We start from the raw sequence: 13,242 nt of genomic DNA on the forward strand, positions 1-13,242 counted from the left end.
CTATTTGCCTTTAGTAAATCAACCTCAATATGTCAAGCATTTTGTCCGCATCTGTATGTAATCCACCACCGCTTTAGTGCCAGCACTTGCCCTCAAATTTACATCTCTCGCTATATGAGAACTAGGTCACATATGCCCTTGATCAGTATAAAGCCATCCTCTCAATGCTCTCAAAAGTCTTAGCACAGTTTAATCATATATGAAGCAAAAATAAAGCACAGTGGAATACTAAAATAATATAAAGTCACCGAAAGCCACTCATCATAACAGGTCCACACAACACTACTAAATGCACTTGTTCATCCACGATCCTCTTCTAAACATACAGACCTGAAGTGTAAAAGATAAAGAAGTAGTGTATAGCCCTAAAGAAGTGGTGGAGGAAATCTTTAGACTCAGCTTTGATGGTTTAGACAGTTTTGATACACAGAGTTGTAATATTGATATATTCGATATTAGAATTTGCAGTGGATAATTTTTTTAAGAGATGTTGTGTTCGTGAGGCCCTAAACTCATTAAATATATATATATATATATATATATATATATATATATATATATATATATATATATATATAAAATGTTGCTAAGGTGCTTAATATGTGGGTGTAGACAGCATTATCTAAAGAAGTGACCATTTGTCTGCATTATTGGTGTTTTAAATTATTAAATATAAAAATTTGCAAAAGGTTATGGTATTTTTTTTACTGCCCATCTGTACACCCATGTGATGGGTACCTTTGCAACAAACAGGCTGTTTTGAGCACCAATATTACTTCTACTATTCCAACAACTCTTACTGAATTAAGGGCAGGGGCCCCTGAGCATCGAAAGTGACCACAGAGTGACCCATTAATCTGCATTCATAAGGTAAAGATACACCAAGTGCAATTGTAATCTAAAGCACTACAGGCTTTTTTTTCCCCAAAAGCCATTGGTCAAGCTTCTGCACATTTACAAAGAATGTTGTTGCAGTAACTGAAATATGTTACTATACAAAAGCTTCTGTACTGAATTATGTTTTTGTAGTGTTATTTTCTCTGAAAAAGTAGGAAATGGGATTAAATAAAAAAAGAAACAGAATTAGAACAGGAGAGTCCCCTGCAATATAGCATTACCATGGTAGGTATTAGATGTAATTATTTGGCCTCAAATACTAATACTCCAAATACTATGTACCTTACATCCAGGGAGATTGATATAAACCACAAATAAGGTAATGTAAACTTAAGTGTAGACACAGTGGATCACAAAACAGCCTGTAGTGCTTTAGATTACTATTGCACTTAGTGTATCTTTACCTTATCACACATAAGAAATGCATTAGACTTTATTGTCCTATGATGCAGGCATGCTTCAAAATGCAGCTTTTATGTTAGTATCAGGCATCAAATGATTTAAATGTATACATTTTTACCATGTATTCACTTCAGGGCCGGTTTTAGACAAAGTGTGGCCCTGGGCAAACCTAAAAGTGGGGCCCCAAATATTTTTATATTCTACCAAAAATATAGGCACCATATATGGTGATATGCTGCGCGGCACCCAATTGCACCAACCGGCAAGGGAAAGGGAAGAGAGGGGCTGTGTCCTTCCACAGGTACGCTAGGAATCTGTAAGATCGGTGCTATGGGCTCCTGACAGTGACGTGGCCCCTTTGTAAAATCTTTAGACACAAGGAACAAAAGTGCAATAATTTATAAACAAGTGCAATATAAATAATTCACAAACCAAGACCAGTGCATTACAAAAATCATACATAGACAAAACCAGAGCATTACAATAGTAAATTGCCAGGTCTAGGTGGGGTAGGGTTGCTACCTCACCCCTTTAATCCAGGACACATACGAATTACCAGTGGCGGCTGGTGCTCAAAATTTTTTTTTTGGGGGGGGGGGGGGGGGGCGCAAACAGAAAAATGTAATAGGCATTGCTTTGCGGCAAAAAACGCTGTAAAAAATTGCGTGACTTAACAAACAATCATTAGGTTGGTTCAAGATTGACCAGCGTGTCCCCATTCACTGCACAGTGACCAGCATGTCCCCCATCAATGCACAGTGTCCACAATGCACAGTGACCAGCATGTCCTCCATCAATGCACAGTGACCAGCATGTCCCCATTCAATGCACAGTGACCAGTATGTCCCCATTCAATGCACAGTGTCCAGCATGTCCCCCATCAATGCACAGTGACCAGCATGTCCCCCATCAATGCACAGTGTCCAGCATGTCCCCCATCAATGCACAGTGTCCAGCATGTCCCCCATCAATGCACAGTGTCCAGCATGTCCCCATTCAATGCACAGTGACCAGCATGTCCCCCACCAATGCACAGTGACCAGCATGTCCCCATTCAATGCACAGTGACCAGCATGTCCCCATCAATGCACAGTGACCAGCATGTCCCCCATCAATGCACAGTGACCTGACCAGCATGTCCCCATCAATGCACAGTGACCTGACCAGCATGTCCCCATCAATGCACAGTGACCAGCATGTCCCCCATCAATGCACAGTGACCTGACCAGCATGTCCAGATCAATGCACAGTGACCAGCATGTCCCCCATCAATGCACAGTGACCTGACCAGCATGTCCCCTATCAATGCACAGTGACCTGACCAGCATGTCCCCATCAATGCACAGTGACCAGCATGTCCCCCATCAATGCACAGTGACCTGACCAGCATGTCCCCCATCAATGCACAGTGACCTGACCAGCATGTCCCCATTCAATGCACAGTGACCTGACCAGCATGTCCCCCATCAATGCACAGTGACCTGACCAGCATGTCCCCATTCAATGCACATTGACCTGACAAGCATGTCCCCCATCAATGCACAGTGACCTAACCATTATGTCCCCCATCAATGCAGTGTCCAGCATGTCCCCATCAATGCGTGACCCCCCCCAGAGGACTTCACTTACCTCTGGTGCCACTGCCGTCACCGTGTCTGGCGTGCTGCTCGGGACTCGGTCGGACGTCTTCTCCCTCCGAGTCCTCGTCTCGACCTGCATGCGCGCTGCCCGTCACCGTCCCGACTCCCTGGCGACCGTGCTGCTCGGGAGTCGACTTCTTCCTCCTCCATGGCGCTGCGACTCGGTCGGCGCCGCCCGCTGCCTCTTCTCTGACGGCGTACGGGAAGGTGTGGTGAATTTGGTGGGGGGATCACATATTAGGGTGGGGGTGTCAGTGGTGAATTGTGTGGTTTTGGGGGGGGGGCTACACCGCCACTGTATCATACCCCCCCCCCCCGCACACAATTCACCACTGATCTCCTCACCAAATTCACCACTACTGTGTCATTCCCTCCGAATGACACAGCAGTGGTGAATTTGATGAGATTACATATTGGTGGGGGTGTCAGTGGTAAATCGTGTGGTGGTGGGGGGGGGGGGAATGACACAGCGGTGGTGAATTTTGTGGGGAAATCACATATTGGTAGGGGGTTTGTGCCACAGACAGACCCCCCTACCAATATGTGATTTCCCCACAAAATTCACCACCGCTGTGTCATTCCCACCCCTACACCACCACTGACACCCCCACCAATATGTGATCATGTCCCCCAAATTCCCCACTGCTGTGTCATACCCCCCACACCACCACCAATATGTGATGTCCCCCAAGTTCACCACTGCTGTGTGTGTCGTTGTCCCCCCATCACACAATTCACCACTGACAAACCCACCAATATGTGCTCTCCCCCAAGTTCACCACTGGCACTATGGTGAATTTAGGGGAGATCACATGTTGGTGGGGGTGTCAGTGGATGTGGTAGTTAGCTGGGCTTGCTTATTATCTACTCACTGACCTCTGTCACCACTTATGAGGACACCATAGAAAGGCAGCGCCGCCGGGCCCCTCCTCCCACAGATGCAGCGCTGGCCACCGGGCTCCTCCTCCCACTTCCATAGCACGGCCGCCGGGTCCCTTCCCTCCTCCCACTTCAATGCCATTGGCCGCCGGGTCCCTTCCCTCCTCCCACTTCAGTAGTGACAGCCGCCGGGCCCCTCCCCTCCTCACACTTCAATATAGAACTGGCCGCTGGGCCCCGCCCCCTAATTCTATAGCGGCGGACGCAGGGCCCCTCCACTCCTCCCACTTAGCGCTGGTCGCCGAGCGGCAGTTCCCGGCGATAGCCCGATGTTGTCTCACTCTGAGACAACATCAGGTGAATTAGTGCTGTACTGGGCGGCGGGTTCCCTTCCCGTCCGAAGTGCCCGACCGACCGGCGACCGCTCAGTCCGCCCCTGGAGCCCGCTGGCCGCTGCTGACAGTGGCCCGGGGTCCCTGGACATTCGGGGGCCCTGGGCAGTTTCCCAGTTTGCCCCCCCCCCCTAACGCCGGCCCTGATTCACTTACTGCCCAAATTGCTGATATTAGCCCCTTAGACCTCTGCTTTTGTTAGAACATTAAACATAGCTTATTTGTAGCTTTGCCAGCTATCAGGGCTGAAAACTGGACAATTGTAAGTTGTGCAGTTAAAATCAATTTGCACATTATTAGTTATATATATAATAGTTGTATGTTGATTGTCCTGCTTTTTATTTGCTACTTTTGGTGTGCCAGGTATGAACAAGAGGTATGCTGGTGCCCTGTGAGAAGGTTTTAATACCAATGCCAGAAAACTTGTTCAAATAAAATCAATCACAGTTGTGGCTAGTAGGACTTGCTAGAGAGATTTGAACTGTATAAGTCTGTGAAAAAGTTGAAGTAGGATATTATTTACACAAAAGTTTTTCTAAACATAATATTACGTCTAAGAAGAGGAAATCAATTTAGATATAAAATATTACTGATTTTTGCTAGCAGACATTTAAATATAAATGTATTTTATGGACTAGGTTAGCACTAATATTGCCATCCCCTTATGGAAGAATCACTTAATCTGGAAACCAGTTTTTATCATAATAAAGACCTAAATATTAAATAAATTCCATGCACACTAAGGAAAGGTCAGACACCAATGCTATTCATATAGTAATTTATAGTAATGTTTTCATATAATATTTTCATCTTCAATGTTTTATTGTAAACCAAACTTTAAAATATGTAATGAATGTATTTTTCTTTATTATTTACTATATTTATAAAATCAAATATACTTTAAACTTCATACTATTGATTGTGTGTTTGTGCTAATGATTACACTTGTTCTATTTAGGCGCACACTGCTAATTTAGTGTTGGAAGATGGTACAAAAATCAAAGGATATTCTTTTGGGCACCCTACATCTGTTGCCGGTGAGGTCATCTTTAACACTGGATTGGGCGGGTGAGTAAAACCTAAAATTCTAAAAAAAATAGTTTTAAATACTGTATATTGGAACTGGCCATACATAAGCCTACATGTCCACTTAGTGTAAGAGATCATTTTTTTTCCATCAACACTTTAAATTGTTTTATTTTGCTTTATCATAGATAAGTAATTATATATTAAAAGTACGCAACAAGTATAAAACAGTATATCATAAGAAAGATTTGACCAGCCTACCCTTAATATGTTAGTTCCTCCTTCAAGTGGAGGCACTGATCCTTATTAAGTGTATGTGGATAGATGTTCTCTTAGGACCTATGGAAATAAGAAATGATTGAGCAGTGCTGCAGTGGGTAGTTAACATGGAGACAGTAAGGCGAGATTAACACTAACCTGTGTTAGTGCTTTTGTAGTGCACCGAATGCAAACCATTTTAAATACATGTAAACCCTAACTGAACCCCATTTACTATGCTAAAGCACCGTATATTACAAGCTTTAAAAGCCATTTTTTTTATATAAGATGCTGTTGTCACAATAATTAATTCTTTATTGCATTTCAGGGCTACTAATCTCAAACAGCCTCATGGCAACTATATTTTGCCCTCCAGGAGCTGTTGCAAGTTATTTCTCAGAGTGGGTTTCCTCAAGGTGACAACTGTGAGCCATGCCTAAGCAATGTGTATTGGTCACAGCGGAAGATTTCCAAAAACTGGAGCACTCAGAATCTGGTACAGCTGTGCATGGTAGCCAATCAGTTTCTAACTTCAGCTTGTTCAATTAAGCTTTGACAATAAAGCCTGGAACCTGTTAGGTTTTGTGCAGAGATGCACCAGATTTTGCAGTCTCCAGTTTTAGTAAATCCCTCCCATAATGTCTAACATGACAGTGTGTGTGAAAGTGTGACAAAGCAGAAGACCAATTGGAAGATAAGGACAAACCATAGTCACACTAGTGCCAGAACAGGGACTTCCATGGAGGATCATCAGGTATTATTTTATTAAGAAAGTATAACCCAACAGATTATAGTGCAGGGGGCTGCATGAGCCAAAACATTTTCAACTGAAAAGCAGTGAGAAATTTTCTTTCTACTGAGAGACGAAATAAGGCAGAGAATGCAACAGAATTTCCAGACTTTGTGAGCATACTCAGCGAACAATGGTTGTGGAGAGGACATGGATGTTGTTCAATGTACAATTGGTGTGGTGGAATTTTGGGCTCCACACAATAAAGAATCTCTTTAGGGGTAATTGAACTTGTGTGTTCAGGAGAAGGTTACATGGGAAACCAATGTGTGTTTAATGGGGGTATGATATCGCTGTTTAAAGTATATATGTAGGCAAAACTTTAATTTTATTTTGGACGGTTAGACCCTCTGTTAAGTTGTTATTGCTGTCTTTGTCTTTCTCTTTGTTACTGAGAAAGAAAATTCTAAATTTCGTCCCCATACCAAGAGATATAGGGAAATCTTTCAAAGGGCACACCATAAACAGGGACAATGCTCTAAGATGGGGGAAAAAAAACTCACTTTGGGAGATTTCCTTCAACATCCTGTTACATCTCTGTGGCGTAAAGGAAAAGGAAATAACCCCAACGGTACACAGACAGCAAAAGATAAGATGGCAGGGCTTTTAATCATACCCTACTCTGTCCAAAACGTAATGTTTTGTTATATGTAGCCAGATTCTGGACTACAGTTACAGAAGAAGACCTTTCCCTCTTTACAATTGGTTTACTTTCATGTTCTGCTGTTTTGCTGAATGTTGTGTTGCACTATCCCCTCCAGTCAGGAGAGGGATAACTATAGTTTGAAAAGCCTATGGATTCTTATGCAGAACGCTAAGGGTCATAGGATTTGAAGTCCAAGAAGTAAGCCATGTTGTGGACCTTATTTCACTGTAATTCCCAAGAGACATTGGGGCGAGGAGGAGAAGGAGTGCAGCTGTTTTTTTGAGATTGTTCAGCCAGGCTATCTCTTTTGATGCTGAGGGAACTGATGGAACTGATGGGAGCACGTCTGCTGCACACAGACCAGACTCCTGAGAGGCCAGACCAGCAAAGACATCCGAGGCAGCACAGACGACAGCGATCGTATCTGCACCGTTACTGCAGGGAGACCAGAGCATCCTATCACCCTCTACTTCCCATCACTGGATCTCCAGAGGCAATCTGAGGAAAAGGGGCCCCCTTTGTACAGTGAGAGTGGACAGCGGCACCACAGGGACTGGTGAGAGGCACTATCAGTTGTTCACACTGCTAGCAGGAAGTAACTGGAGGCAGGACATTAGGTATACTGCACCTATACTGCACCTATATCACACCTTTGCTGCATTTTTACTGTAGCTATACTACATCAAAACTGTTGTTAAGTGCACCAATGCTTCTCAAATGGCCCCAACGGTATCTGGCAGAAGAACAGCCCCTCCAAAAAACGATCCATTTGTTTCCTTCTCTCCTTTCCTTCATTTCTCTAGACTATGTTTTAGGGCGCCATCAGCAACAGAGGTGCTCAAAGATCTGGCATCCCTGCCAGTACCTTACATCAGGGCCATCTTACCGAATGGGCATGCTGGGCAGTTGCCCGGGGGCTCCACTTGGCCAATGACCCAGCCCCTGCCAAGCATTAGTCCCAATTCCCGTGTGCATCCTGCTGATGAACTTAGCAGCTGGCAAGCACCTGTCAGCCCTGCACTGCTGTCAGGCCACTTGGGCCTTGGAGTGGGAGTCCACAACTGCAGGAATGCCTGTCAGCCTCCATGGGAACAGGCACACACAGGACAGTCGAGTCTGACTCCTGTCTGTGTGTGTGTGTTCACTGAACCCAGCCGCCCAACTTGGAAGCTGTCATTAGCCTGGCACTGCTGCATCAATAAATATAGCCTTAGCGATAATTAGCATTTTTATTCTCATGGGTGATTGTGTAGGCAGGGCCCCAGAGCACTGCATTGCCCGGGGCCCTTTAATGCTCTTAAGATGGCACTGCTATACATGGCTGCAAGAATTTGCACTGGCACATAACAAATGCACAGGTTCGGGCCATAACACGGTGCAAATTTATGCACATCCACAGCTTAGTTTGGCACCAAACGCCCTTTAAGGAAGCCAGTCAGTATCTGCTAAATTATATATGAAAATCTAGCCAAGGCATTCATCCGTCCCTCTTTCTTACCAGGTATCTTCTTTGTCAAAAATAAAGATCGTTCTCTCAGACCATGTGTTGATTACAGAGAACTCATTAAAATTACTATTAAAAATAGGAACCCGCTTCCTCTTGTCCCTGAGCTATTTCAGAGATTCCGAACAGCCCGAGTATTCATGAAGTTGGACTTATGGGGGGGCCTACAACCTAGTTCGTGTTAGGGAAAGTGATGAATGGAAGACAGCCTTCCTATCGCGCTTCTGTCATTTTGAGTACATCGTGATGTCCTTCCAGCTTGGTAATGCTCCCGCAACGTTTCAACACTTTGTGAATGACATCTTCAGAGAGTACCTTGATCTGTTCCTAACTGTCTTTCTGGATGATGTACTAATTTTTTCAGCTTCACTTGAACTCAACATCAGTAAAGTACTAACTACTCTAATAACTCATGGCTTATATGCCAAAGCGGAGAAGTGTGAGTTTGAGAAGCAGTCAATCCAGTTTTGAGACTCATAATCTCCACTGAGGGGATTTATCTAGGTCCTCAGAAGGTCTCAGCAATTCTGGAGTGGCCTGAAACTTCTGACAGAAAAGGCGTCCAAAGATTTGTAGGCTTCGCCAACCTATATCGGAAATTTATTGTAGATTTTTCAACCATCATTGTCCCAAATTCACTCAGCATTCACGCCAGCATACATGTTTTCTCTGGAACCAGGAATCTCAAGCAGCGTTTGAACAGCTCAAAGCTCTATTAACCTCTGCTCCTTTGTTGCAACATCTGGACTCAGCCCTCCCCTTAGTCTTTAAGGTAGACGCATCCGAAGTGGCAACAGGAGCCGTGCTCTCTCAGCGTCAGGGCCCAAAGGCTCTGCTTCATTTGGTAGCCTTTTGTTTTAGGAAACTGAACCAGGTTGAAAGAAATTACTATGTGGGCAATAAAGAACTCCTGGCAATCAAAGTAGCTTTCGAAGAATTGAGGTACCTGTTGGAGGGCGCTAGTCACCCAATTATGATCTTTACGAATCATAAAAATCTGGAATATTTACAGATTTATTTCCACTTAACCTATCGCCCAGGATCCAAGAACAGGAAGGCTGATCCAACCCAGTCTAAAGTTATCCATCAAGCAGGCTTCTACATTATATTTTGATTCTGAACATGACTCATTAGGGAGGCAGGATGGATTGTTGTGGCACCAGGATAAGGTCTTCGTACCTCAGGAGGCAAGATTTCAAGTTCTCAGGGCATTCCATGACCACCAAATGCTGGACATTTTGGGACTCAAAAAACAAGTGAGCTCATCCAGCGGTCCTTTTTGTGGCCTAACCTTAGTCGGGACTATAGAGCCTATGTCAAATCTTGCACAGTATGTATATGTAGCAAAGGCAACAAAACTAAGGCCTGGGGAATATTGAGACCCTTACCTATCCATAATCATCTCTGGGAAATAATTGCCATGGACTTTATTGTAGACTTGCCCCCCTCTTTGATAACGCCCATAATAGGCGGGCAAAACGTGTTGACGTAATTCCGGGCAGACGATCATCACACCATGTCACTTCCTGAAACCACCGTGGAACGCGCGTCGGCAGCGTACCCGGAAGTGGACCGAGTCGGTGTGTCTTTTGGCTGTACACAAACGCTGATATATGTTTTACTTCTGTGAGTAGTTTCAGTTTATTTTTATCTATTAAACACCTTACGGGCTTCACTATATTTGGCTCCTTTCCTCCTTGTATGAGTATTTTACCAAGAGGAAAACATAGAGAAAGCTGGAGGTGTTTTGGAGGCTATGTTAACTCATCCATCCCTACTGGCACTGTGGAGAATCACTGCATCTTAAAGGCTTGATCATATTTTAAGTCTGGTGAGTGCACCCCCAAAAGGGGTTCCCTTGAAAGCACCTTGGCACGTGTGTGAAGCACTTCAAGCACTTATTTCAGCACTTTTAGCTCAATTTCAAGTGGATTATTAATTTTGGACTGCACAGTATCCAGCACTTTTGCACTATGAACGTACTATGAAAGCACTCTAATTTACCTTATTTGTGCACTTTATTAATTATTATTTATTTATCTGACACTATTGTATGAATTGGTTTTTATATTTATATATTTGAGATTTTAGCACTGGTACACTTTATTATCTATTATTATTGTGATTACTTATGCCTGATAGCGCTGTCTTTAATCGTTTTACTATCCTTCCTTGGTTTTTACCTAAGTGAGCAGCAGCTGCAGGAAATAGTAATTTATATATCTTTTACCTTAGCGCGGATTTTAACACATTTAGTTTTACACTGTGCTACTTCCTGTTCCACCTTCAGCCCTCTCTCCATTGGCCTCCAGCACCAGGTTCGTAAAACTATGGTCCAGGCCTAGCATAGTCGCCAATAATGTACTTTGACAATATAGTTCCTGCACATTGGCAGCATAGTTTGATAAATTAAGCTATATTACTGCTCACTGGTGACCTTGCTACTGTTGCTGATATGGATGCCAAGTGTCATCTCGTGTCTAGTCCCTATTACTAATTATTTTGCATGCTGAATCGTGTTACTACCGTTGTTAATCAATTTTTCTGCTTACCTTTTTACCAACCATATCAGGTGACAATATGTTACATTTCCCTTTATTAACTGGTTTAATGCCTGTTTTCTTTTATATAGTACTACTACTGGGTACTAAGTATTACTTTCAGTGATTTTCAGGGATATTGCATGCTCTTTAGAGTCTAGTTCACCTAGGGCCTGAAGTTCTTGAAGAGCTTGAGTCAAAGAGCAGAGGGCCCATCCTAACCAGCAGCTCTTACAGACGTAGCGCTACATATACATACTGTACACTTTAAGCATGGTCTATGCAGCTAAATTTAAAACTGGAGGCAAAATCCTTATTAAAATGCATTATATTATAAAGGAGGTAAGAAAGCTGTAGATTTAAAAATATTGAATATTACCTTTGAAATTACATTAATGTGCTAAAGTTCATAGGGGAATTTAGTACTTCGGTTTACGTATACTGCATGCACTAAGATGCAAGTGGATCCATCCAGAGCAAGGTTCAACAAAATTGTACTCCAATTCCTATGTTCAGATAAATATGCTTTATTTTCTAGACAGAGATGTCCGGTCTATTTACTCTTCCACCTTGTGTTTCTAGATATGTAGAAGCTGTGACAGATCCAAGCTATCATGGTCAGATTCTCACTCTTACCAACCCAATAATTGGAAATGGCGGTGCGCCCGACACCAAGGCCCGAGATGCTTATGGCCTCATGAAATACATTGAGTCAGAGAATATCCAGGTAAAAGGTCTTGCCATGCTTTCATTTTTTCCCCTATTTCTTTGTACTGTATGAACTTTCTCTTTAAATATTTGTATTGGCCTGGTGCCAAGATAAAATAAATAACTGACACTCTCTGTGAAAATGTACAGTTTGGCGTATTTCCCACTGTGATCATGCAAACTCTGTGTGTCTTCTGTGTGCAGGAATTAACATGAGAACTTTGTACTAGATATGGTCAGTTGCAAGGTCAGGTATATAGGTGACCCATAGAAACAAATAACTCATCAGTATTCACTAGAATGTCCATATTCTGTGCAAGAGCTGCATTTAGACATCATGTATACCAGAATGATAATGCCCTCTTGCACAAGCTTTCTCCCTGTCTCATGAGATTTTTTTTTTTTAAATCAGCTACATCTATAATGTATTTTAGGTGAAAATATACTGGCTGTCTTATATTCACGTGTAATTTTCAATTGTACAGACCAACCAACAAACAAAAGGGAGAGATTTTTTATTTCTTTAATTACAGTGAGTCTTCTGACTCTTCTTAACATACCCTGCACACACTCCCCCCCCCCCCCCATGGCGTAGCGTGGGTTGTCAGCGGCCGGGGCAAGGGAAGAAATTTAGCACTCCCTGAGCCTCTTCCACTAGTACAGTAGTACTGACAAAACTGATTCCAACACTGAGCACTACCCTAACCTATCTGATTCCTACACTGACGTACCCGACCACTACACAAACCTACCTGATTCCTACACTGACCACTACACTGACCTACCTGACCACTACACTAACCTAACTGATTCCTACGCTGACCTACCTGATTCCTACACTGACCTTCCTGACCACTACACTAACCTACGGGATCCTACGCTGACCTCCCTGATTCCTTTACTGACCACTACACTGACCTACCTGACCACTACACTAACCTAACTGATTCCTACGCTGACCTACCTGATTCCTACATTGACCTTCCTGACCACTACACTAACCTAAGGGATCCTACGCTGACCTACCTGATTCCTAGACAGTCCACTACAATAAACCACCTGATTCCTACATTGACCTCCCTGATTCTTACACTGACCACTACACGGATCTACCTGATTCCTACACTGTCCACTACACTGACCTACCTGATTCCTACACTGACCACTACACTAACCTACCTGATTCCTACACTTATCTACTTGATTCCTACACTGACCACTACACTGACCTACCTGATTCCTATACTGACCACTACACTAACCTATTTGATTCCTACAGTGACTTACCTAACCACTACACCAACCTTTCTAATTCCTGCGCTGACCTACCTGATTCCTACACTGATCTACCTTACTGCTACACTAACCTACCTGATTCCTACGCTGACCTACCTGATTCCTACACTGTCCACTACTCTAACCTACCTGATTCCTACACTGACCTCCCTGATTCTTATACTGACCACTACACTGATCTACCTGATTCCTACACTGACCTCCCTGATTCTTATACTGACCACTACACTAATCTACCTGATTCCTACACTGACCTAGCTGATT

General features: G+C 43.4%; 1 protein-coding gene across 1 annotated transcript in view; it reads left to right on the top strand.

Annotated features, from left to right (window-relative positions):
• Positions 1–13,242, top strand: part of CPS1 (carbamoyl-phosphate synthase 1) — a 166,394-nt gene that overhangs the window by 14,836 nt on the left and 138,316 nt on the right. The window contains exons 2-3 of the mRNA XM_082261903.1: positions 5,169–5,278; positions 11,557–11,701. Of these exons, the coding sequence (XP_082118029.1) occupies positions 5,169–5,278; positions 11,557–11,701 (255 nt within the window). The remainder of the gene's footprint in view (positions 1–5,168; positions 5,279–11,556; positions 11,702–13,242) is intronic.

This window comes from Pelophylax lessonae, assembly GCF_965119305.1.
Source record: "Pelophylax lessonae genome assembly, chromosome: 6".
In the NCBI taxonomy this organism is placed as follows: Eukaryota; Metazoa; Chordata; class Amphibia; order Anura; family Ranidae; genus Pelophylax; species Pelophylax lessonae.